Source organism: Seriola lalandi, unplaced genomic scaffold (assembly GCF_002814215.2).
Source record: "Seriola lalandi dorsalis isolate HSWRI2012SDOR001 ecotype SW California unplaced genomic scaffold, Sedor1 jcf7180002054795, whole genome shotgun sequence".
NCBI lineage: Eukaryota > Metazoa > Chordata > Actinopteri > Carangiformes > Carangidae > Seriola > Seriola lalandi.
Window position 1 is genome coordinate 2,776,312 of NW_019525348.1, and position 27,605 is coordinate 2,803,916.

General features: G+C 38.9%; 1 protein-coding gene across 4 annotated transcripts; it reads left to right on the top strand.

Annotated features, from left to right (window-relative positions):
• The first annotated feature begins 228 nt into the window (after nt 1-228).
• fam204a (family with sequence similarity 204 member A) lies at nt 229-17,421 on the top strand. 4 transcript variants are annotated; one of them, XM_023425738.2, is made up of 7 exons: nt 229-587; nt 861-945; nt 1,185-1,218; nt 1,793-1,898; nt 3,510-3,599; nt 16,733-16,842; nt 17,003-17,421. In XM_023425738.2, the coding sequence occupies exons 1-7, from the start codon at nt 351-353 to the stop codon at nt 17,052-17,054; spliced, it is 714 nt and encodes a 237-aa protein (XP_023281506.1). In that variant the 5' UTR covers nt 229-350; the 3' UTR covers nt 17,055-17,421. The 4 variants fall into 4 exon arrangements, with proteins under 4 accessions (XP_023281506.1, XP_023281507.1, XP_023281508.1 ...); XM_023425739.2 differs by having other exon boundaries at nt 1,796-1,898; XM_023425740.2 differs by having other exon boundaries at nt 1,188-1,218.
• Nucleotides 17,422-27,605: the final 10,184 nt, after the last annotated feature.

Here is a 27,605-nt window from a genome sequence, read left to right on the forward strand (position 1 = left end):
TCTGGGCTGTCACTAAAACCGTAAAGTTTGCACAAAAAAGCCGCTCCGCTAGCTAAAACAGAGCAACAACAACTGTTAAACATTTTCTTACCAAAAACAGCCAATAAGAGCTTTTGTTTGGTCCTCGTGCTGAGGATTTGTATGTACAGTTCTGATTGGATCATCTGCTCAACGCGCCTAGCGCTCAGCCAATCGGCGCTTTCTTACAAGTAACGTCACAGTGTTTACCCGGAAATGAGTGCCAGCAACAACAACTGCCGACAAAATCTACAATTTACCGAGATCTGACCGTATTTTATTTAGTAAATGGTAAATTACTGTATAATCTGACTGCAAACTTCTGACTCGGAATGTACAGCGGACTTTTGCCCAAAGGTTTAACCGAAGACGACCTTAGTCCAGGTGACGAGGAGGATGAGCCAGAGGATGATGTTGAGGAGAAGAGGACGGAGGATGAGAAGTTCGAGAGCACTGCTGGGGTAAAGCTCAGCTCAGTGGTGGAGGCACATTCGACTCATACTGCCGGTGATGCAGACAATGACTCCCCGACATGCAGTATGCCTGGTATATCCCAGGAAATGTGGCAAGTATGTTGTTGTGGTTTACACTGAGCTACTATAAGCTTAGCATTCAGACTGTGAAACACAAGCTACCTGTGGTGTACCTGCTGTGTTGTAAGTGAAGACTGACACTTACAGTATTGACATTTGCCATTTCAGTTGAAGCCAGCCCTGCATGAACTTGAGCTAATAAAATGTGATTAACAAAAGGTTATTGATGCCCTGCTGAAATATGTGTGTGTGTATCATAACATTATATATAGAGAGCGGAGGTAGAACTTGTGTGTTTGTGTGTTAAAGAAATTCCAGGATTTACGAAAGAAGAATGAGGAAATGAAGACAATGAAGATCCCCAGAAGAAGAAAAAGAAGACGACACAAGACAGGTGTCAGTGACAGTACAATGAATTTTATGCTACAATTGCTGCCCCTATTACTATGTATATCACCTTATCCACTGGGCAAAAATATTTATGACAAATGAGAGGAAAAAAATACTCACCCTAAGCTTTATTATAAATATAGACCACCATTTGCACCTGTTATACTTTACTTCTGTTTAGCTGATGGTCATTTGTATGAAACAATCCTAAAAACCTTTAACTATGTCTATTATTTCATTCAGCAGGAACAGAAAGTGAGGAACCTACAGAGACAAGGTACCAAAATGTTACTATGTCCTCTCAGGGAAGTATATACAACTGTATGGAAACCAGCTCTGATATCGTGACACCTTCATACCAACACACCAACACACAAATACACCAAACACATCAGATTCTTCAAATCAATCTGGATCACATTGTTGATGTGTCTAACACATCGTAAAAAAAGAAAGAAAGAAAGAAAAGAAAAGATAGTTGATCACAGCAAAATAAAAGTTGATTTTCATGCCACATTGACATTAACAGAAACCAGTGTTTGTCTGATCTGTGGTACGCTCTTGTAAATGGTTGTTTTATAATGCACAGTATAAACAGCCAAAAGCATATATATTTGTTAAATCATCTATATGCCAGAGTGACATCAGAGCTTTGTTTTGTTGAGTGCAAAATGTGGCACCAGCAAACTCTTTCACAAAATGTTTCCATGTGGTATGATCTGATTTCAGCATAAAGACAGAAATAGAGTCCAGTTAAAGGATGCATGCTTACTAGACCTAGTGAATACAGTTTGACTTATCGCAGTGCTGGTCTACATGTGATGAACATTAACACACATTTCCTCTGTCAGCAGAAAGTGTCAGGAGGAACGGGAGAACCACTGGGATGAGCTTAAGCAGTATTTTGGTGTAAATGATCGATTTGATCCCCCTGCATGTTCCAAACCCCCTCCGAAGGTAACAAAGACTCCTGCCTTCCAACTTATCTGCTAAGGTTTAATACTGTGTCTGTCGTAGCTGTTAGTAACACCTTCACATCCTTTATGTTTCTGTGCCACCGTAGGCTCTCATTGTTTTATGTGATATGACATATGGATTAGAAGGATCCTTGTGGCAACTCAGCCTGACACTGAGAAGAATAATAAGGATTATGTTTGGCTACATTTAGTGATAAGATTAGGATGAATCTCCTTTCTTGTAGGGTTGAGATTAAAGTGAGATGTAGGTTTTAACTCTGCAAGAAAATAATGAAAATCTAAAGAGGAGAGTGTCAGAGTACCTGACACATCCTCTGTGATAGTAGCGAGGACATTTAAATTATTGGTTATATTAATATGGTTATAATAGTTGGTCAGGTGCTACAACTTCTGTGGCATTCATAACTGAGGAAATTAAGACTAAACCCTCTTCCATTCAGATACATTTTCTGCACTGGAATGAACATTTCATGCAAAGGCTTGTAAATTGCCAATGAAGCAAAATATTTGCAAGCTTGATGAACATTATAGCTGACCCAGTGAATGGGAACTGTTCTCATTTCAATTTGAAATCCTTTTAATGATTATTTTGGAGTATTTTGTGCTTAATTTATCTCAGAGCAGCATAAAATTGAGTTTTTGCTGATTTTAGTCTCATTCTGAATAGGGCAACTATGAAAGGATAAAAGAAATGATTAACAAGCTGAATGAAACAGAACTTGTCACATCAACATAATGAGGGGCTCCTTCATCCCTCAAATGCAGTTCCTTGTAATTAATATGTCTTTTTTTTTATTTCTGCCAAGTCTTTCACACAGTCATTTGTGGGAAAAAGCTGTTATAGCAGTCAGATGTAATTAATTCATCTGCTAACTAGCGTTTCTTCAGTGACCTTAAAACACGTTTCCTGATAGAAAGGATGATGGTCCGTCAGTTTGAGTCTTGTTTATGGGATACTATAGGTGATAACTGGGATCAGTAGTCAGGCTGTATCAGTGTCAGCTTCAAATTATCAGCAGAATAATAAACTATATTAAGCAAAATCAAAAGCAAGCAACCAGAGAAAGTTACAGAGAAAATTGTTTTACTAATTCTGCATTTTTAAGCCTGATGGTCTTGTCCTTGCACTTTTACAGTTGAGTTAAGGTCCTCAAACAATACATCAGAGGAGACACATTAATAATTACAGACTCTTTCCAGTGTATTTTTTTAGTATGATGAAATTTTGGGGGATGAAGAAATCTGGCGCTCGGCTTCCTCAGATAGGCTCATCACAGCAGAACTGCCTTCCCATCAGTAACCGGGGGCTTCTCCACACCCCCTCTGCTTAGGCCTGTAATGGAAATGTGTAATTAAAGAGTCACATTTATGTTTGGTAATCTCCTGTAGCATTTCTAAGATTTCCCCACTAATATCCAATCAAAAAGGTTTTCATTTGTGAAGGGAAATCTACATATTTGTAGTAATGGCAATCATATTAAAAATAAGGCCCTGGGGACTTTTGAAGTTACTCTTTGATTTTTTTTTTTTTCTCTCTACCCCTATTTCAAAAAAAAGAAAAAATCTGAATTTTTTTTCCCCTCTTCTGCAGTCCGGCCTAGAAAAGAGCATAGAGAGGGCCGTAGCTGAAGGGGACATTGCAAAGGCAGAGGAGATGAGCGACAGACTCGCCACTCGAGAGGTACGTTGTGCTGATAAGAGATCTTTGGGGTGCTCCCGCTGTGACAAATCAGGCTAATGGATCCATGGCCATTTCTGCTGCAAAGACATAGAGGAACAAAAACACACGCAGACACCCACCATTCAGTCCTGCAGCCTTTTTCCATTGAGTTAATGGAAAGCCCTCCCCTTAGTTTTGAAGTGCTGCAGTGTCTAAAGGACTTTTGGCTCTGCTTTTTAATGAAGGGTACATTGCTTTCAAGCCAACTGTTAAATCATTCTCCAGGTAAGAGTTTCATACCTTTGAAGTGTACATGTCCCTAAATGCAGTGCCTGAAGTTTTGTAACTAACCGCCTTGGCAGTGGTTTGAAACTAATTTAGCATAAAATGTAGCCCACACACACATATAATTGTGGTTAAAAAGACATACAGCTGCAGTGTTACTTCTGCACTGGGGGAATTGCTGTACTTTGAGCATCAAAGTTAAACTTCTTTGTTTCATGATGCATGTTGCTTACAGCGTCCCATAAGCTTTTTCATTTAATAATAGTAGCAACACAAACATGTAACATACTGTGGGCTCAGATTTCATTGTTAGTCGTGGATTGCAAAAGAGTTGCAAAGAAGGTTCAGGAAATATTTTACTCTACTCCGCATTTCAATATTTTCTTTTAATGATATCTTCAATTTTCCTCAACATAGAAACATGGTAGTTTTTCATAACATCGTGATCCTCCACCAGTTTATTATTGCTATCCACCAATTATTTAAAATAATTTTCCAAGAAATTCATTTTGGCATGAAACACAGCTCTAAATACTATAATACCCCCAAGCCTCGTTCGCCAACACAGGGGTGAGTCAGAGTTGTAAATTCAAAACGCTTTGTTGTTGCAGTTGTGAACAAAACACAGCACCATAGTTACTGAATTGAAGCAGTATCTATGAGTGAATTGATTTAAAACAATAGTTCAGGATTTTTGGAAAAAATGGCAAAGAGTCAGATGAGAACATTGATACCACTCTCATGTCTGTGCTCTGAATATGATACTAGTGAAACTATAGCCAGCAGCCAGTTAGCTTAGCTTAGCAACAGGGGGAAACGGTTAGCCTGACTCTGCGTTTGTTTTAGCTGTATAAAGTCCAAAGCGTAAAAACGACAAAATCGCATTTTCTCATGGGGCTGCATGCCAGACTGTTTCCTGGTGGGGACTAATAAGTTTCTGGAGTTTCTGCTGGTTGCTTGGCAACTGCTCCCAGCCATGTTTATGAAATTTAAGAGCTGTGATTGGATGTTTCTTACTGAAATTCACCTTAGGTGTTGTAGTCATTTTTGTTTTTATGTCCACAGATTTGCACCTTTGACCTTTATCAGAGAACCAAATATTTCTGACACTGTTTTTGTCTTTTGTACTGATGATTCAACAGCACAAGGCAACACAATGGCTCCCACTGTGAGTCACATAACTATGCATACGACAAAAAATAATGGGACTTTTACTTCTGGAACCAGGGTGAAATAACGCCTCATTTTTCAGCTCTGCAGCAGTGAATCAGAATCACAGGAAACACTGATTATATGAATTTTAGACTAGATGCGTCACCCAGAAAGATTTAGCAATAAATGACACCAAAGACTGCAAACAGGAGCGCAGAATGTGTGTTTGCAGGATATTTTATTCGTCAGTTAAAAAAAAAATGTTATGTAATTATATAATATAGATTATATATCATTTTTATATTTTCATCAAACCTTTTCTGGAAAACCACACCCTATTGAATGGATAAGTCAGCTCCAAAAATAAGGTTCTGTGTTTAAAAGTGAAAAAAATCAGTTGTACTATTCATTGAATTGGCATTACATGCGTGTCCCTGGTACCTCCACTGTGTAATAGACATTAGTGTGCAGCGTCACAGCCCCTCCATATTCCCACCTTAACTGCTAGCAAAGTGGTCAAATATGGGGGAGTTAAATGAAAGCTCTTGTGAGTGGCACCTGCGCTGTACTTTCATAAAGCCTCTTAGAGCGCTGGTGGATTGGTTTTAGCCTGAGCCGAGGTTCTCGCCTCTCTGGCACCTGCCTCGCGTCTTGCCAGAACCGTGATGGGACGTGACAGCAGTCTGGCAGCCACAACTCATTGTTTAGCAGTGATAACTTCATTTCACGCGGGTAGTGAATTGACCATTTTGAAATCCCCGAACCCTGGGTGACGTAAAGTTGTACACCGTTAACTTTTGAATACAAAGGAAGGCAACGCTGAATATATGGAAAATATGAAGTGGCAGCTAAAAGCCATGAAGTTTGAAGGATTGTGAATCAGAAAGGATTATGATATATCTTAAATGATGCCGTCTGTAAGGCAGATAGCATTAAGACCAACATGTTTGTTTACAGCACTCCTGTTCACTTTTGACAGGAGCACGGTGACAAACATTTAGAGGATCAATAATCCCCACTGTGGCCAGAATCAATTTCAAGGTTATAATTGAGTGGCTCATTTGGTACGGAATGGCTTAGATGTTTAATTTGTTTACGGTCATAACACCAAGACATGATTGTGGCAGGCTTTTCACTGGAAGAATAGGAACAGGTTGTCTTTGCAAAAAATGCAAAAGCATTCCGACAGCTGTGAAGAACTAAAGAGGCCTGTTTGTCCCTTTAGGCATTGTTTTGTAAGGAAAACGCTGGTATATGTTGGATGACAATGTTTCAGTATATTTTCATCCTCAATCTAACGGTTTCCCACTTATCTCCTCCAAGCAAAGGCAAATGGAAGGAAGATAGAGTGCTTGCTGTCAGAATCCTCCTTTTTATAAGACGAAAATGTTTGTTTCTGCTGTTTTGAGCTCCCTCAAATCAATTAATGATTTCCATTTGCTCTACTTTCTTCTTTTTAATCTGAACATTAAAACAATTTGGTAAAAACCTGTTTTGAAGGCTCCTTACAAATTCTGAGATATGTGCTCTTTCATCTGTCAAACTTCTGAGACCCGCGGCTGGGATATTGCAGGTTGCGTTTTTTTATTCTCATTACAGTTTTTAAACATTTCCCGAGGCTGTAAGTCTTTGTTTTAGATGAATTCACGAAGACATCCTCCAGTTTTTTTTGAGTGAAAGTACCAACGCCCCCGAAAATGGCGCAAAGAAATCACAGCCCCTTTTAGGTAACAAAATATTATTACACTGCTTAGACAAAGCTACCTAATGTATTCCTTTAAACTGAGCAGATTTCTTTTCTCATAAAGATGTCTGTTGGTCCTCCTGAGCATGATTTCTTTTCACAAGTCACACAAGACACAAAATAATGTAAAAAGCCTCTCACCTCCTGGTAGTCCTCGTAGTTCAGTGGATGAAACAGTGCAGGTCCTCCGGTTAAGAAGACTGGGCCTCCATCCTTTGATTACTGCACATTATTTTACACTGCTGCAAGTTGCATGTGGGGTAATTAATTCTGTAATTAGCATAACATCTATTGACTGACACACACTGTTTAAATGGCTCAAAGCCTGTCAAGAACCTTGATAGCATCCAGCAGCTCATATTTGACAGATTGATTTTGCCGCCGTTCCTGGTAAATGAGCCAGTGCAAAAGCTGACGACTGTTCAATGCTACAAAGCATGGTGAAGGCTTCCTGTGTCGTCTAAAGTGTAGTGTGACCTACAAGGAAATTTGTAATGTGTTGCTTTGGTTTTATTCTGTCCTAAACAATACATACAGACAGAAGTACGTCTCTCATGTTTCCTTTTTAATTAAAAAAAACTTCTGTAGCCTATGTACTAAATTTCAAATGACATTAATCCAACAGAACCAAGCCCACAAATTAGACAGAATTTTGACATGACAAGCATTATACCAATGCTGGTCTCTAGTATGCTCAAACACATGTAAATACTCCGATGTCTGGACATCTAGGCATTTACCGTACACACGCTTACTGCAACATACTTAGCCACATAAGCAACGAATTAACAATTTGATTATTTAGAATTATCTGTACTTAAATTGGTTCTTACATTGTAATGAAAAAAATGTCATCTTTAACAGACATAAGACAATTTGTTGAACTGTATAATTACCAGGAAATTGGGATCAAGTAAACCACCTAAGCCAGAGACTAAGATGTGTCCTTTTATTTTGACTTCATTGAAGCCAACAATAACAAATCTGGTTAGAGTAAGGTTATTGTATGAGGCAAATCAAATAATTAAAGTCTTAGCCAATTGTAGGGAAATTAACTATGAACTCACAAAGACACATTTTGATTTAACAAAGCCAAAATGACGGCATACAAGCTCAACAACAAGCTCATAATCAACTGCAGATTGTATCTGATTCACGTGTACTAGGAAAAGTAAGGGTCCTAAGATTGATCCCCATGGAACTCCACATGTGACAGCTCCTGGATTTGATATGGTGCCATTAATGTCTACATACTGAATAGATTTACTTAGGTATGACTTAAACAAACCAACTACGAGGTTATCACATCCTATAAATTCACTGCATCAGATAAAAGGGTTTACTGTATCAAACGTCTTTTGAAGGTCGATAGCAACCATATAATTTCATGACACTGGATTGCTATTGCTAATAAAATGTACTACTGAATGTAGTGATCCTTTACATTGGCATTTTGAGAGAGAACTTTTATTAGTGTCTTCATTCAGCATCGTTCCATAACTCAGAATGATAAAAATCAACTCAGCAAGACAAAAACTGCTTTGTGTACTTTAACCTCAGCTACTGTACAGTGCTTTCTTTGTCACACTAATCCACCCTCTCGTATTACATTCAACATCAGCCTTACGATAAATAATTACTCCATTGCTTTTTTTTCTCCTTATAAAACAGCCACTGAGGTCTTTTGAAATAGTCAGAAGCTGTACTTTATATACAGTAAGTGGGTATATTTCACCACAAAAGACCGTCACACCATATTAGAGCTTACAGTTCCCTTATAGCACTCATCAAAGCTATTAGAATGGCATTACCACTTCAAAACAGAAACCCTCTGTAGTCTGTCACAATAGCGGGTGTCAAGTCCATTTCATGACTTCCAGGAGCTAAAGAATATGAAACATAAAAAGTAGTTGTATGGCTGCTGGTCTCTCCTGAACTACCCAGAAATGGAACCACACACAAAGAAGCATGTATGTAGTAGAAAGTGATTTTTCCCTTCAGTCTGCACAGAGCAAAAGAGCTGGGCACCATGGAGGATCAGTGTCTTATATCAGTGTCTTATCTAGTTAAAGTTGTTTGCCAGAATGTGAACACTATAAAGTGTCAACTATGCACATCACAGGAGACTCACGTTAAATGAAGTCAGTTATTCAGATTATAAATTCTGTAGTCTTTAATTCTTCAAGTTAAGACAAAATGTTTAAAAAATAGTTTACTGCAATAAGGTTTAAATGTTGTTGTATTCACAGAACTGCTGGTTCAGGCTGTAATCCAGTTCAGGTCTGTTTTCACTGATTACACTGACCTTTCCAGCCCAGGAGTTTTCCAGTTACTATGTATGAAACTGTTTACTTCCTCTTCGGACCCCATGATTTTCTTGCCATCCCATAATGCCTTGCAGATTTGAGTTTGCATACATGGTAAAAACAAGAATGAAAGCGATAAAATCAGTGTGACACTACAGCTACAGTTCAACAAAAACAAACATCGTCATCAAATCTCTAGAAGATCCGAAGCCTATTCTAAACCATCTATTACATTTACATGCAACAAAACAAAACCAGATTATTTCAGTAACTCAATTAAGGACACTAATCTCTTTGTATGTAAGTGTGGTGATGAGTCAGGAGAATAGTATGAATACAACAGTTCTTGGACTCCAAAGTGAAGTCCGACAAAAAAAACACTTGGCAGCAATTACATACTCCTCATGGTGAAGTTGTCATTATAACATGTTTTTTGAATCAACACATTGTATAAATGTCATGAGCACATACTCCAGGGAAACCTGCTGAGGAAGTCCTGACACAGCTTTTATTTTTCACTATCTTGAAAAATAAGTCATCCCTAACCCTTACTCACTTTTGAATGATTTCTCACCTCTTACTCATTTGTTTCTGCTAATTTTCATTCAAAGAAATAGAGAATAGTGCTTCCTATTGCTGGTCTTAAAGTGCCCGTGTTGTGTTTGATTGGCAACTGGTTTCCTGATACCCTAATCCAGCCTCATTTTGACCTGTGGCTTCCTGAACTCTGGACGGCCTTTGGGTGGCGGGCCTCTACTCAGAGTGTGATGATCATGATTCTAAATTGTTTAAAAAGTGGTCCCTTCCAGTAGTTATATCACTTAACATGCAATAATTAACCACATGAATATGCATTAACTGGAGCCATTTATGGTTTAGCATTTGAACATACGGATGGTTATAATATCCCTCATTATGTCCCAGCTCGTATTTCAATAGAAGCAGCAGCTGAAAGGAAAAGCCCCACTGTCCTTGAAATCTACCCTTTGGAAAGCCTCGCTTAAATGCTGTGAAACAAAGGTGGTGCGGCATTTTGTCGGAGGAGACATGGTGGCTTAGTTGAAACAAAGAGCTGAACTAAGAGTGTTTCATGATATTTATGTTATTTAACACCTTTTTCTTCTCGCCACCTTCCTCCCCGCCATGCCTCGTGTTTGTAATCAAAAAATTCATGAGCAGCGCTTTTGTGAAAGTGAGCTTTATCAGATTCTGACTTTCCCCGCCCCACATCAGAGGAGGAGGCTGACTCCCTCTCCCCCACGAGCCCCCCCAGGCCACCTCGCAGAGAGTTTAGGGAAACTCTCCTCTTTGTTCATTTTTCCTTCAGCGTAAGCAATTTATCACTGAATGAACTTTTATTGTATCTCTGGATGACTCACATTAAATTTTCGCCCATTAATTTTGAAATGGATTTTGAAATGGGTACTAAGCTTTTATCAAATGCCTGGGAATCTCATTTGGATTATTGTATTTCATTAATTACTTGATAGACAAAGCATACTTTTCAATGTAGATTTGTGTGCTGTTTAATTAATTAGTATGTTTTCTCTTTTAATTAAAGCCATTTTTTTTAAATTAAAGCCCACAGCAAAACACATATATAATTTGTTTGTAATTAGGCCTTAATTGGTGGTAGTGGAAGCTTAGCACCCTCGGTTTCTTTTTTCATGATTGCCATTTTATTGCCAGTCACTCATTAATTAAACTGTTTTTTCTAATTAGCTTATAAAACTGTTGATGGCATATTATTGTAAGTGTGAGTTCAAAGCTTGCTAATAAGCCTACCCTACTCAGAAGAGGCGAGATAATGGAATGTGCACAAAGCAGGCGAACTTTCAGAGATTTTTTTTTTTGTCTACTCCCTAAAGATGACATGTCATGTGTATCTAGCATCAGATTACTAGAAGAGAGAATGGAGACATGGCTGCTCTACTGCGCCTTCCCCGGAGTGACTTTCTTTTAGCCTGCCATGTAATTCTGTTTGTCAAAGTGCAGGCAAGATTACAACAAGCTCTTATGAGGCTGCCCCATGAAAGACTGATAAACTTTGGTTACAACAGTGTGGGAATATACCACTATACCAAGCACTGTAATGGGATTATGATGATGCATTGCTATATATATTGCTATTGCTGAATTTAGTACCGAAACAGTAGTTGTTGAAGTAATTGAGATTACCATCAAACTCCCAGTCAACTTTAATGCTTCTGGGACGATCGATGGGTGAATGAAAGTGTAATGTACAAAAGTACAACTTTCAGGTGTGTGCACTTTACTTTTACACTACAGTTTCAATATTGTATCATTGAAATACTACACTTAACTACATGTATTAAACAGATATAGCTACTAGTACCTTCACTGATTAAAGTTTTACACCTAAACGTGATGATGAGTTTACAGAATGTGATTAAACCACTCCACACTATATAAAATTTGCTGAAATAGTTAACTAATTAATCGATTAGTAGATTAACAGAAAATCATTCAGCAATTATTTTGATAACTGATTAATCATTTAATCCCTGTTTATTACACAAATGCCAAATGCTTCATTGTTCCCGCTTCTTAAATGTGAGTTTCTACTTTTCACTGTGTTAAATTTCAGTGAAGTGAATAATGTTTGCTCCTGAACTGTCGGTGTGACAGAACAGGTGATTTAAAGACGTGGGCCCTTGTAACAAGCATTTCTTCCTATTTGTTGATGTTTTACAGACCAAACAACACATCGAAAAAAACAGATTAATTAATTATTAATCAAAACAAATCATTTGTTGCAACCCTCCACCTGTTCCTCCACCTCAACCAGCTACAACAGTAAAATGCTGCTAACATTGCATCAGTCAGATTGATCTAATCATACACTTTTATAATAGTTTAACACTCTTTTTACACTTGAAACTTTTAATACTTACATCATTTTGCTCACAAACCCTTTCAATGAAGAACTTGTCATGGGCTGTGTCTGAAATCCCTCATTCATCCACTGCCCACCCCCCACCCCCCACCCTCTATGTAGTTCTATATCGTGAGCTCAGTGGTAAAATGAAAAAACACTTTCCAACACAGAGTCATTTTCCCTGCTCTGTTTTTCTTTCTCTCAGCACGAGCACAATGCATGATGGTATATATGGCTTGGTTAAGGACCATCGTTTGAACGCTACTTTCACGATGCATTCTGGGATATATGGTCCACTTTATAAGATATAATAATTCTCACTATACATTCGGACTATATAGGGAGTAGTGAGTGATATTGGACACAGCATTGGCAGTATTTCTGAGAGTTGATTACTTGTTGTTTATTAAGCAAAAAAGGCAAAAACATTTACTGGCTCCTGCTTCTCTTTTCTCTTCTTATTTTCGTATCTTTGCATTTTGAACTGTTGGTTGGACAAAATAAGATTATGGCAAAAATAATAATAATAATTTAAAAACCTTCCCATAGACTCTTAGAGGTTGTTGGACTTGACAGGTAATCAGGGAAATGAACAGTATATTATTCACTGTAGCTAATAGTCTATAGCTAATAGTTAGCTCTTCCTAACTCTTGAGGTGTGTGTGCATGTGGGGATGTCTCTGTCACCGTTATTGTCTTTTGTGAGACATGAAGCTGTGATTGCTTTATATTCTTTGTGTTTCCTCCAGTCTATTACTTTACTTTAGAGATTTCCAAACTAACTGAATGAAACGTTGTACTTCTTTCCTTGTTAATGCGATACGGGTGGTATTGATTGACCTCTTGATCTCTTGACCTTCCCTGTGTTGCTGAAACCCATTTTTCTTCCCCCTCCGCCTCAGTTCTAAGAAATTATGCTGAAATAACACACGAGCTGCCTAATCTGATATTCATTCCTTTCTTATATAGCCCTGCTTTTCCAAAGTTGACTAAGGCCACATTATTTAGGCATTAAGGTAGTGTGATAAGGGAATTAGGCTGGTCATTAATCGTTTACACGTCAAATGCAGCAGAGCAGCTTGGGGAGGTGATTTAGCGAGGCAAAGCCATATAGCCCTTGTTAATCCACCTCTCACAGGTTTTAATTGGAAGAGGCTTCCTGGATAGGAAATTTATGAATGGGTTTAAGGCCATTTCTTCCCTTAAAGCCATCATTTATTTCATATTGTTAATAGGAGCTTTAACACTTTATCCACATGGAGACGCATTTTTCTCATCTTTCATTCAGCTATTGTCTTTTTCCACTCGCTGTTTAATTGCCACAGTGTTTCTGTGAACCCTGGGCTGCTTAGAAAGACTTCCTAATGCTTCTTTCATTTATCAAACACCTCACAACTGATGCAAGAGAACAGACACACAAATGAAAACAGTGTGTGAAACTGTTAAGATAGACTTGGTTTGTCTTCTTACACAGCAGCAATGCTCATTTTTTCTATTTCTTTTTTTTTTTTTTTTTTTTTTTACTTGTATTGTGGCCCCATGTTTGGGTCTCCACTTGAATCTCCATGACGACCCAAACACGAATGAACAGAAAACGGTACTATTTACTTAACCCTCCTAGTGGCCTTAAGCTGCTGCTGCTGCAGTGCCAACATTGTGCACGATGAATTTTTTTTGCCTTCAAATCTTCCAAAGGTCAGAGTATTAATCCTCTGAATAAACCTTGTTTTTAACAGGGCTGTGCACAGGCCACACAAGAGAGAGGCACGGAAACACGCCTGTGATGGACACTTAATTGTACATTAATATGTGGTGGAGTGGGAAGAATTGCCTTTTAGGAGCCACATAAACAAAGAATGCAGGAGGTTTCCTGTCTCCTGCCTTTATTCCAGCTTTGTAGTTTCATTCTTATTTTTCACCAGCCTCTGATGTGAAAGGATTTGGCACTAAGATGCACGCAAGGGGAGGGGGAAAAAAAATCCTGAAAAGTGGATCAAAAAAGTAAATGAAAAATAATGTCATATTACTGAAAATATGAGAGGCTAATTTGTGCCGACTTTTTGCTAATTTTGTTCTCGCCACAGAAAGAGGAGCCGTCACCTGCTCGGCGCCACAGCGCTGACAGTGCCAGTGATCCATGAAATAAGCTGCCGCTGGCTTTGTTCAGATAAGAATGAACAAATCTGCACAATGTACTGCTCTCGGAATCTCATTTTCATACTTGCATGCAGGCTAAAAGAAATAAGCTGTTTGCAGGCTTGATTAATCAGACATTTGAGGGGTTTTTTTGTCTCTTTGATCTGTTCTGTCTCCTAGGTAACTTGGTTGACATTAATGTTGAGCCCCAGTAAAGACCATCAGGGATTGTAGACTAAACTGATAAAAAAAAAAAAAAAGAAAGAAAAAAAAAATTAAAGACCTTTAATGTTTTAAATATAGTAAAGGCTATGTTGTGAATTTAAAAGAAGGGGAAATGAGGGGCATGGAAGTGGGTTTTAATTTTGCTCGTGGAATGTTTGGGAAGGCGTGTTTTCAAGACCTTTTGCATTTCAAATGCAACCCCACAGGAGAGCAGGTTAATGTGGGTAATCCTCGTGTAGGAAAAAAAGAAAAATCTCTGGCTGTAAATCTCCAAATGAAACCGTTTAGCATCATGCAGTTTCATTTGATTTGCTCCCAGAATGAGCCAATGTGTTTTTTTGTTTTTTTTTCCCCAGCAAACACAGAGAGCAGGAGCTGTTCTCGGATTTGTCAACAATTGAATAAACGTCTGGTTTATAATCTCAGCGTGCATCGCAGCCACTCAAAAGTGTTTAGCACCTACACCACTCCAACGAGGAGCAGCGAACACGCCGGTGTGGTTTTATCTGCTCGCAAATCTTGCTGCAAATGTAAGAGCAATCACCTCTTCTAACTCTCTTTAAGAGGAGAAAACATGATTTGAGGAATTTAAAACCTATAAAATGGCAAAGAACTGGAGAACTGTCATAGTATGCACGCTCCAGGTTATGCAGACGCTTTCACAAATCTTCCAGTGACTGTATAGATGAATGCCTTGAGGGCCCTGCCGGAGCCCAGTACTTGCAGCCAGCCGAAGCCCTTATCTTAAATCCAAGCAAAGTACCATTAATCTTTTTGAAAGACCTTTATGGCTTTTAATGTATCCCAAATTAGAACATTTTACACCCTTGGTTCCTGAAATATGGTGATAAAAAGCCTTTAGAGTTTAATTTTTCCTGCCTGCTCGCTCTGACCTGCTTAATCCCAGCATGCATTAGGAGATATTTTAGTTTCAGTCTTTCTAATAAAGTTTATCCCACTTAATTATAATTGAAACATTTTTTTTCCAGCAGGTCTTTTTTTTTTTTTTTCAAGTGGCGCAGTGGTGGCACATTTCTTCATTACCTTAAGACTTCCTTTCCCCCCTGATTGTACTCTGAATATTACAGAGAATTACCCAAAGGTTTGGTGAAATTGTTCCAAGTTGTTTATCAAAGTTTGCCTTTGCTTGAATAATAAACCTATCTCAGGAGTGACAGAGGAGGCAGGATTTTTCCCTTTGTTTCCCGTGCCTCTGTGTGACTGGGGTTATTGGGATTATTCTGCTTCACAATACACACATGTCTTCCCTGGGATTTGAATGTTTGCCTCTTGCAGTCACGGTCATTCTCTTCACTTCTGATTTCAGGGACTGCCTGCAGAACTCCAAACACTTTTTACACTGGTGATGAGCGGAAAAAATGCCACTGCAACGTCTCTGAGACGAAAACTAAAAAAATACTGAACAATGTGTCTCGACGTTTATTTATTCAGTTGTTTCATTTGCACATTAAACAAGAAAAAAGGCGTCATCAAAAATAAAACAATGTGTAGGAGAGATTATGTGCCAGGATCTTAAAAACATCACTTCTTCTGAAATCAAAAGACAAAATACTTCAGAATGATTTTAATAAAACAACACTACAGCCCCAGATATACACTCACACATATTCACCACTAACATTATTGAGCACCGCCATGTATGTAGCTACTGTGTCTCCTTACCATTATTTTCCATGAGCTGTTATAGTGGAGATATTTCCAGTATGTTGGTTGTATGGTTGGATTTTTAAAGATAAACACAAAAAGCACTGGAGCAAACTCAGCGTCTACTAGAGCTGCAACTAATGATTGTCTTCATCATCCATTTATCTGTCAGTTATTTTCTTGATTAATTATTTGCTCGATAAAATGTGAGAAAATAGTGAAACATGCCCGAGGTGACACTAACAAACCCCAAACATCAATCACAGACGACAAGAAAAACGGCAAATATTCACATTTAAGAAAATGGAATCAGTAAATTTTTGCACTTTTCATACGTAACGACTAATTTTAACGATAAATTGATTATCAATTGACTCGTTGTTTCAGCTTTTATGTATGTTTCAGAAACAAGCAAATTTATGTATAATAAAAAATCATAGTGAACATGTAATAAAACCAGCAGCTGTCTTAAGGAGAAGAATTATCATAGCAAAGGTATTATTGGAGTTATATGTTCATATGTGTGTTACACGTTATGTAAAATCTCCTTATGTTGCTCTTCAAACATTTGTTGTTGTTCAGCTCAATGACGGTTCTGCTGTGATGTGGAGGAGGCAGCACAGGCAGCAGAGACCCTGACGAGAAGCCACCCTGACACATCAGTCGGGGAGCTCGTGCTTGTGCTTGCAACAGACTGATTTCCATTCTCTAATGGGCCTCTCCTCTGTCTGCCTCTAAATAGGTGGCTGTGAAAATCGCTCAAGCCGCTGATTGCCGTGACTTTGTGCAACGCAAACAGGAAGAGGAAGCTTTGAGGGCAGAACAGAAAAGGAAGAAGCAAATAGTCTGGGGGTACGACGTCTCTCTCATGTCCTCGTGTTTATGTTTGCCATCATATCTGCCACTCTGGGTTCAAGTAGAGTGAAGATGCTGAAGCCTGCATTAGCTGCTCTTTGGTTACTCGCTCACACATTCATTCAATGTTTCTTCTTCTTTTTTTCCTGTGTTGCAGGTTTGAAGCGAAAAAACGATGGGAAACCAAAAGCAACATGGGCTTCATGTGACAAAGATGGAAGAAAAAGGAGAAAGACTGCAAGCTTTTTTTTTTTTTTTTAATAAGTTAATTTGATAAAAGTGATGTTTCTTGTTTGCTTTTTTTTTTTTATAGCAGACTGATCCTGTTTCTTTTTATTCTCTTTGTATATTTTGAAGACTTCACACCAGCAGAGTGTGAGGGGGGAAAAGTCACACAGTTGGCTGAGGAAAAACCAATCCAGAGAGTACAAGAGAGAGAGAAAAAAATTATGGAGCATTCAAATTAATTCCTAAGGCGCCCATTGGTGTCTGCATTGTGTTATTTTTCATTACATTTCAGTGATTTGAGCGTTCTGGCCTTTTTTCCCCCCTTCAAATTAAATCTGGTGTACATTACTGGATGATGCGTTTATTTATTGCTGTAAAGTGGGTTAATCATGAAGGCGCTCCTTTCTTCTTCTGAGGAAGAGAAAGGGAAGATTAGGGCCCTAATGCAATGTACAGGATAATGTGCGATAGGATTTAGGAGTAGAAAATGAAATTTGGCTGCTGTAAACTGTTGTGAGCAGTCGTAAACTGGAAGTTGAGTGAACAGTTTGAGGGGAGGGTGAAGGGGGAGGGTGAAGGGGGGGGGGGTTGTGAGACATGAAACAGAGGCTTTATGTTGGCGCTCACCCATGCTGGGAGACATGCTATTGTTTCTCTGCCCGAACAAGAGGCACGCGCTGTTTCTCCGAAGCCTCCACTCGCCGCTCACTGTGTGACGAGCTTCTCTTCAGCATCTGTAAACTCCTCGCGATTCCTCGCGCCGTCACTTTGATCTCCTTTGATCTGCAGCGTTTGCCTCCGCCGCTACTCAACACTTCTGCAATGCTCGTTCAGATTCCAGGAAGTGTTAATTGCAAACAGCATGCAAAAAAAAAAAAAAAAGAAGCACAAAAATGATAATTACTTTTATTCATAATGCTTGCTTATATTTTTTTCAATCATAAAAAATGATTGCTTTGCTTCCAGGTAATGAGAATTAAAATTAATCCACCTAAGTTGTTTGCATTGCACATATTTGGGCACTTTGTCCCCTGGTGAGGAACCGTGTTCTCCTAGCTCTGCTGTGTCTGCTGAATCAGTGCGAGGGGAAAATTAGCAAAACATCAGCAATAAAAGTTTGTTGGCAATTATGATACAAAACACCTGAGCTGAGGAAACCCAGATATGACATGAGGACAAAAACACACGTTTAGAAAATTCAAGCTTCTTGTATCATTTCACATGAAAGTGAATCACATGACTTGTGTGTCTGAGAAGCTGTCAGTTGGTGAGAATTGGTGCTAATTAAACTATTAATTATCTCTGTAATGAGACGCGAGTTAAAACTGTGTTAAGCACATCAAAGTACAACATGGGATTTCTTCACTTTGATGACTGCTATGAAAAATATATCTTGACTGAGGAGTGAGGAAACATCAGAGATGCTTCATTAATGGGACAAAAAGAAGCAGAATTTTAGGGGCCTTTGAAAGTTTTTGGAAAACTCCTCGAGGACAACGTCATGATGTAATAGTCTGCTTTATTTACAGAGACTTGCTGGATGCAGGTGTCAGAGTTTTTCAACAAAGTTATATTATGTTTGCCCTATTCCTGGAATGCATTTATCATCTCAATGGAACAACCTGCAAGACTCACAAACCAAGGAGAACATATGCAAACGCCATGTAGCCGTTTTTTCAAAGCTAGTGGTTGTCAGTGAACATGACCAGTGCTGATCCAAGAGCAGCGCGGCACCGTATCAATAGCATCTCACTTAATTAATCTCTTTGAACACAGGATAATGCCTTGAGCAGAGACAATTCTGCTTTTAAACTGGAAAATCCACTTTCCCCTCTCGTCATGTTGAGGAGCTGTTTTCAGTAGTCTGTTCCTGCAGGCCAATCTTAGCCCCTGACCTAGGCTGATTTGTTGTGCAACGCAGAGACAAATTCCTTGGGCACATGTCGAACCACTTCTAGGAAAAGTGTTTGTTGTGCGGAGCCGGGGAAAAAAAAAAAACAACACCAACAATCCTATTAAATGGTTGGGAAGCTGCTATTGTATGAAAGGGAACATATGTTGCTGGTAACAAGACATCAGCACTATCACTTGCTGCTATCACCAGCTAGAAGAGGATTAACTCAAGAGGAGAGATCTCCCAGATACAGCTGATAAAGTTGTGGCGATGTTCAAAACACCTCGCACCCGACAGGAACGTAGCTCAGAGAAACGTGGCTTTGTTTATGTGTTGTTCAAGCTCTGTGATAACATTGTAGCTGCAGTGTTATTCTGTTGTGTAACTACAGCTTGTTACACTTTTATAATCCTTCTCCAAAGAGCTCGCTGTCACTAGATGTTCCCTGTATAAGTGAAGGTTTCAATTCATTAAAAAAATATATCGCCTTCATAAGGGTACTGTAGATTTAAAGGAGACATGTTGTTTTACATTGGAAATTTTACTTGTTTCACTTGGAAAACTAAAAGTATGGTGGCCCTGGGGGGGCAAAACACCAACTTTACAATGCAACAACAACTTTAAACAAAGTATATAAAGAAAACACAACATTTGAGAAAACACAACAATCTCGTAGAAAACACAGCAACAACATTTCAGGAAACACAAAAACATTTCAGAACAAACATGAACTCTTTGGAAAACAACATTTCAGAAAACAAATAATTGAATGTCCTTTCAATGACTAACATCAAATCAGTACTGGGCTACTGTAGTTAGTTTTCACATAATAAACATATAGTGTAAATGATGAACACATTCCTGCACATATGAGGTATATTTGCTCCCTCTGCTCACAGTAACATACTGCAGGAGCGACAGCAGTGTGGATTCCTTAGCTGATTTAATGACCTGCTTAATTCTGGCACGTCTGCAGCCCTCTCAGATGTTTTGTAGTTTTAATTAGTATAATCATCACTCTTGAAAAAGGCCACAGGGTTGTTTAATGGGTCATGTTTGTCAAGATGCACAGAATTATAACACAAAAGACATGCCATTTATTCAGCGCTACAGTCTTAGAGTGATTATGGGTGTCGCAATTGATAATTAGAGAAAGAATTGATTCGTCTGAAAGCCAAAATGAACCTCTGTGGTGTGAGGAAATTAGTTTGACAGTGTTTGGATGGCGGTGTTTACACTGCAGTGTGGCGGTGTGGGAACACTTTACCACTCCACTGTTAACTGAAGCAACTTGCACACACTGCTGTTTCTGGACGGCAGAGCCGGGAGACTTTTGATGTGACATCTGGAGCAGCAACTTGATATTTTCAGTAATGACAAAACTTCATATGAAATTTTGAATACAATGTTTCATTCTGCAGGCTTTTGTCACATGATAAGTGGAGGTTATGGTTCCAATTTTCAGGCAGCAAAGTACAAAGTGCTTTAAATAGTTTCCTCAAACTGTGGGAATTAGGTCAAGCTAACATTTACAATTTGATAAAGTCTGTTTAAATGCACTTCCTCCATAATTAAAAACCACACTGTAGTATGTGGGTTACATATACACCCTCTTAATTGTTTCTTAGTCAGAAACTGCTTGGAAAGCATCTATTTTATCATTTAGCATAACTTATAGAACAAAAAAATGAACATGAACTTTCAATTAATTTTCTTCTTTTGCTATCGTGAAATAAATACATTCCAGTGCACAAATATGCTGAGCATGCACTCATTACACAGTCATCTCCACTCTGCAAACCACATACTGCATTTTATCTGAATGAATTATTAACCAAGTTAATGAATATTTCATTTTTCTTTATGGAACCATTTAACAGTCCCAACAGAGGTAATGACATCTTGAGCAGCGCCAAGTACCTTAAAGACAGAGGATCATTCACAGCCAGGTTCAGTTGTGCAGCATGTGAAGATATATTAAAGCTTTTTATTGTGGTCTGTATTTAACATTCAGCTTGTGTATAAACACACCTTTGCTGTATAGAACTTATTTGCACTGTCCTAGTTTTGTTTCCACACACACTGACCTCACCTCACGACTCCCTTTGTATCTCAAGAATGGACACAGCATGATCCAGAGCAGCCGGGGGGGATTTACACTGAGCAAATGAATTTAATGGTGTAATTAACATTACCTTGATTTGTCCCAGGAAAGACCTCAGTGAGTCCGGCTTGTGTGGTAATTTATTGCTCAGTTCCTATATGAAGAACACTCACCTACTGTAGAGCAGGTAATTACAAACACTGGCTTGATTAGCAGGGGGGAGGAAGCCGCTCCAGACTTGTTATTGATCAATTAATACTGGTAATACTGGAGTTATACTGCACCAAGACAGAGGCAGTTCACAGTACGCTGAATTAACCCTTCGATGTAAAGGTCATTGGGACCTTGTAACCTACGTTTTTTGATTCACACACCTACAACAAAAACAAAAATAATCATTTAACTTACACATTTTTTCTGTAATGTATTAGTTGTCTAACCTCATAGCTGATCCAGCATGTGTCTTTGAGACACATGTTCAGCAATGTCAACACGAAAGACACACAAAATCAAGGGAATGTTTGTTTTGGCACATCAGTATATATGACTGTAAAGTTATGAACAATATACTATACCATACTGTAATATAATATACTGTACCATGCTGTAGGAAAAGTCTCTCTAAATAGAAGTGATGAGTTTTTGAGGGGGTCGAGGATAGTGGATGAAGGCAGAGATGAAGATGTGCATGTGTGTGTGTGTGTGTTTCAATAAGTGTATGGAGGAAAGTTGTGGAGAAACTGCATGCAAACTGGCTGATCAAGAAAATGAATGTTGAAAGAGTGGAGTGGAGGAGTTGATGGGGAAATGACTGAAAGCGAGGACAGAAAAGTAAAGAAATTTACACTGATTGCAGATTTTTGTTTAGTAGAGTGTAAAATGAAAATGTAACAACGTTAGGCTAAGTCAGGCTACTTAGCTAAGCAGGTAAGCCACAGAGCTACATTTACAAGAATTACAGAACAGTAATGTTAGTTTGCTAACGTAGGCTAATATGTGTGTAATGGAACATCCTCTTTAATTTGACAGTGACAGAAAAAAAATACAGATATTTCTCACATGTAGCAAATGTACCCTTGTCTTGCTGTGTAATGTAGCTGAGTGGGTGATGCTTAGGACAGCTGAGGCTAATACTGTACCTGACAGAAACATGCATATGGATGAAAAGTTCCCTTTAGTTTCCATAGTAAATGTATAAAAGTCATTTTTTAGAAAAAGATACAAGAAACAAACACTTTATTTTCTGTAAAATAAGGAGGCTAAGAGAATTCAAGAAGGGTATTAATAGTCATCTTTGGAAACCTATATGCATCTCAGCATAAACAACATTACATATACAGTAGGTGAGGAAATGTTTTTCCTCACTGTTGTGAATTACATTTTCAATCATCACTTTCCTCTATCTTTACCACTCATACAAGCTACCGTGTTGACTCCAGATCTTCATTCTGTCGTCGCCACAGTGCAGTCCTTTGTAAGCAGTATTGCTGCCATGTTGGAGGCTTGTCTAACAGTCAGGGCAGGCCCGATGAGCAGGGAACCAATTTGTGTCCAAACCCCAAGGAACCCCGAATTCTCCCAAGTAATTCCCTCCATTCCGACTCCTTAAAACCTTGTCTCAACACAAACAATAGCAACGCTTTGTAAAAGTGACTCTAAAACCTCTGCCAAGCATAATTTATCATTTGAATGACAATGGGCCACTTAGCACTGCTTAAATTATTTCTGTGCTCTATCTGCTACTTGACTGGCTTTGTGTTGTAACAGCGGGCGATCATTAACGCCACGGGGTGATGTGGTGCGCTCTTATCTTGGGCTGGGTCCTCAGAGTTTACTTTAGATGGGAACTGCTCGGCCATGACGGCAACAACTTGTTTCTTTTACTCTGAGGCCGGTCTAAGTCATGACTTATTAGATTCAAGTGCAAGTGAGCAATGAAGAAAGTGAAGTTATAGTTTAATTATATTATTCATTATATTATTATTAATAATGATAATTATAACAGTGGTCAGGAGAGCGACTTACAGAGAACTGAGAGTTGAAGAGAGGATCATGGAGCTGAGCTAATGTGGAAAGAAAATGCATTTTAAACTATTGATACATGTTTACATCAGTTGACTAAGTCTTTGCTGTTGTGGCCACTGAGTTGCTCCAATGGAACAGCTGGAGTTAAAACAATGGTTCAAATGGGGACTGCAGGGACTTACTAATGCTGATGAGCTGTTTGGATTTAAGATGTATAACCTTTAACAGTGACAGGAAGTCACTGTGCCTATAAACTGCCCTGCAATGATGAAGATCTATGTTCATACTTCCTACGCTGTGGAAGCATTTAGAGAAGACGTCGTACACCTGTGATGGAAAATTAGACACTGAGGAAAAACAGGAAACATATGATGTCTAGTCATTAAATCTGAGACCTGAATGAAGACGTCATTTATACAAGCTTTTCACACATATAATATCTTATGTTTTCCATATGTGGAGTTCAAACTGGAAATGAACTATTTCATCCACTTAAACTCTGGAGTTGTCTTTTAAAGTCTTCTTCTCTGACAACATCACATTGAAAGTTTATTGTGTGATGGCTTGTACTAAGCTGTGTCATGTGAAAGTGATAAACTAGATATGAAACAAGTGGTTGCTTAATTGATTAGTTGACTGGCAGAAAATGTATCTGCAGCTGTTTATTATTGATCAAATGTTTTAACGATTTTTGAAGCAAATTGCAACAAATTCTCTGGCTCCACTTTCTCCTAAAAGTTTTTATGTCATTGTTACACTGCATGTAAATCAATGTGGGTTATGAACTGTTTGTCAGAATAAACAAGACATTAGAAGACGTGACCTCAGGCTGTGAGGAGCCTTTGACTTTGACATTTTATGATCTACGCTAATCAAGAACATAGTTGTCAGGTTAATCATTGCTGAAAATGATCATGGCTGCAGCCGTGTTTTAAACCGAGATGTAATGCAGATGATTTTACACACGTTTCACCAAAACTCTGGTCTTAAAAATTTGGGAATACGCTTATTTGCCTTCTTCCTGAGGGTTAGCAGAGAAGATCAACGCTAACTTCAGCCAGTAAATAAGAGGCTGAGAGTCTTTTAGCTTCACGTAGCATGAAGACTGGAAACAGGGGGAAACAGCTGACCTGCCTCTGTTTGATGGTAACAAAATCCTTAAGCTCAATAAGTAACATTTTAAATCTTGTTTCTTTAAATATTGCTTCAAATATCGTTTTGTGCCTTTGTTGCCAGTTTTGTGTCTATGCTGAGCTGCTTCATTCTAATACGAGAATGATATCAATCTTCTCTTCTAACTCTAAAAAGAAAGCATAGCCCAAAATGTCAAACTTTTTACTTTCAAAGCCTGAACTCCAGTGGTTCTCAAAGAGGGTGGCCAGGGACCTCCAGGGGTCCTTCAGGGGGTTCCTAGCAAAAAGGGGAATCATTTATTTTCACTATAACAAGTCACACAATGACAGAATGCATGAATATCGTGTTCATGGGTTTCAAACACTTTCTGTAATAAAACATCTAAAGGCAAAAATCTTATCAGATGGGGTCTGTGATCTAATTCCAGTCCTTGAGGTGAAAAAGTTTGAGAACCACTGTTTCACACCATAAAATGTCTTTGGTCTATCCTGTTGTTTACTGTTGATAAACTGAGAGTATTAAGAAGTGACTTTTTTTTTTAATCATCTAAACATCTAACTCTAAATTCTCATCACGATCTGACCCAACAGTAAGTATCATGTTTCCCGGCAGACAGGTACCAAATTCTTGCAGCGTGTAGCTTTGTGGCCCATCGTTCCCGTCTTGTTCTCCATACACTGATAACTGCCATAATGAGATTTGCCATTAAGAAAGAAAAGAATGAAAAGGACCCCGGCCATCTGTATAGCTCGCCATGGTAAAAGGCTGAATGCTATCAAGCCAGAATTCAATCGCTGAATTATACCCTCTTTGTGTGCGTAGGGCTGGTGAGTACCTCACACTATATTCATTTCAAAAAGGCCTCAATTTAATTAGTTCTCATATGTTGAAAAATTCATGAATTTGTCTGCAATTCCCGCTGCCATTGTTGGGAGTGACTTAAGCGGTGGTGTTAGGCTTTCAGGCGGTTTGGAAGAGAAAATAGCCCCCCACAAAAAAGAAACAACTGTTTATGTAAATAGACACTGCGTGTTTACTTGGTGGAAGAAAGCGAGGGCCCTGAACAGAGTGCTAAGCTTAGCGTGGCTCTGCCAAAGGGGACCTCTCACCATCAACTTCAGTCTTATTAAACTGATTACCAACTCCAGCTAATTAATCAGAGACAGTGCCCTTTCTTGTCATGCAGGGAGGGAGCTCTGTGTGTCTCACAGAGTTCCTCTCTCACCGCCTCCCCCTCCCATCTGCTCGCCTCTGCTCCCCCCTTTCTCCCTTTTCTTTTTCCTGCTTTGATTGAAGTAGGGGAATGGTAATTTTCATGCATCATCTGGGCCGGCAGGATGGGAGGACAAGTAGTAATTACCTTAAACAAACAAGGCCGAGATTGCTTGAGAAGCTACCTCTTTATTCAAGCTCGCGAAATAAGAAAACAGACTGAGAGCATAATGGTTTCAAAACACATTTTACAGGCCATTTTGTTCAATGTGTTGGATACGGTTTTCATCTCAGATAAGGAGACGACAAAAAAAATGTAAAAGGCAAAGACGTGAAAGGTGTTTAGTGGTAGTTTGGTTCAGGTGCTGTCACCTTAAACATTTCACTTCCTTTGATAGAAAGCATGTGGGTGTGCAAAATAACTGCTGCTGGTAAACCAGGTGATCAAGTCACCTCATCGTCGGGAGACATCATCGAGTGTCACACCTGGGTTAAAATAATCTGGTTATGATCTTACTCCAGGTTTAGATGCTGGTTTAAATATTAAATTAAATATGTGAGGCACTAAGCACATTGCTCCACTTTCTAAGGCCAGTCATTTCAAATTACACCAATATCTGAACATCATTAAAGATCAATTAGATTATCATGGAGAGCTAAAACTCTCCACTGATCCCACACCGGTCAAATTCCTTCAGCGTTCAGCTGCTTCGTTAGCATTGCACCGTGACCAACCACCACAATTATTACTGCTTAGAGGATCTAAAGAACCAATTTACAAAAACACAAGAGAATAACTGGATGAACCAGCAACCAGTTGTACAGTTGCAACAAATGATCTTCTTGTCATTACTAATGACTAATCTGTGAATTAGCTGAGTGTACAGCATTTCAGAACGTAGTAAAAGAAAAAAGGTGCATTTTACTATTTCTCAAAGTCCAAGTTTCTGTCTACAAATCTCTTGTTTTGTCCAACCAACAGTCCAAAACCTTAAAGTGATATAAGACAAATAAAAGCAGCAGATCCTCACCTGACAGGCTGAAAACAGAGAATGATTGGCACTTTTGCTTTAAAACTTAATGATTAATTAATTAACTTTTAATTAACAAACAAAAGCAAGCAGCTGTCCTCTGTTTCAGTGGCTTGTCTTGTGTTTTTTCCAGCTGTTTGTTAATAGCATAACGCAAACGAGCCTTAATTGGACATCAGTTGAGTCGGTCCGTGCATGTAAACACAGCCAAAGTGTTTAGCCCTCCGGTTCTGCTCCATGCATTCACTCTTTTCTCCTGCAGTGTTTTTTTTTAACTGCTAAATCTCCCAGAGTTCAAGCCTCCTCCTCCTCCTCCTCCTCCTCCTCCTCCTCTCCACTGCACGTTTCCTTCACACACACTCTCAACTGGACACTTTAACTGAGATTACACAGGTTTGTTTCTCACTTCAGTGACTTCGGCGTCGGTGTTACATGTTTTTGTCACATTATCTAATTGTCTCTAATGGTTTAATTCACAGTTTGAATTGTGTAACGCTGCTGTTTCATAACTGGTCCACATGTGTGTCCACGTCTACTGATCTCTTCTCCTCTTTTGACAGTTGTGTTTGTGTGTGAACCGTAGACATCTTGTAGACTACTTGTCTTATCTGTTATTAAATAAGACACATTTTATTAACTTGATTAAAAGTGAAACAGCAGATTTCGTACCCACTAATGGCTTGTTTATGATGCATATGAAGATGGATGTGTGTGTTATCTACATTAGAAAAAGTTATATGAAAATAAAACAGCGGTAAAATAATTTGCCCTGACTGTCCAGACAGACCAGGGTGCAGTGAGCATGAATATCCAGTCCGGGTCTGTCTGCGGAAACATGTGCATTGTGTGGGAAGGAGGCTTGAGAAGCTCAGATCCCCTTTCTCCCGACTCACACTTCCTGCTGTTCCGTCTGATTGTGTCGTCTTTGTCTTAGCCTGATGTGCTCGCCTCCTCCTCTGGAGAGGCTAATGCAGCCCCCCCCCCCCCCCCCCCCCCCCCCCCCCAACCCTCTTTTTTTTTTTTCTTCTGCAATCTCACCAAATGCCAAGTGTAACTGGTGCCCCTATTGCTCCTAATTAATGCGTGATTAAAGAGTGAAATAAGGGATTCTACCAGTGATTTGTTTTTTTTT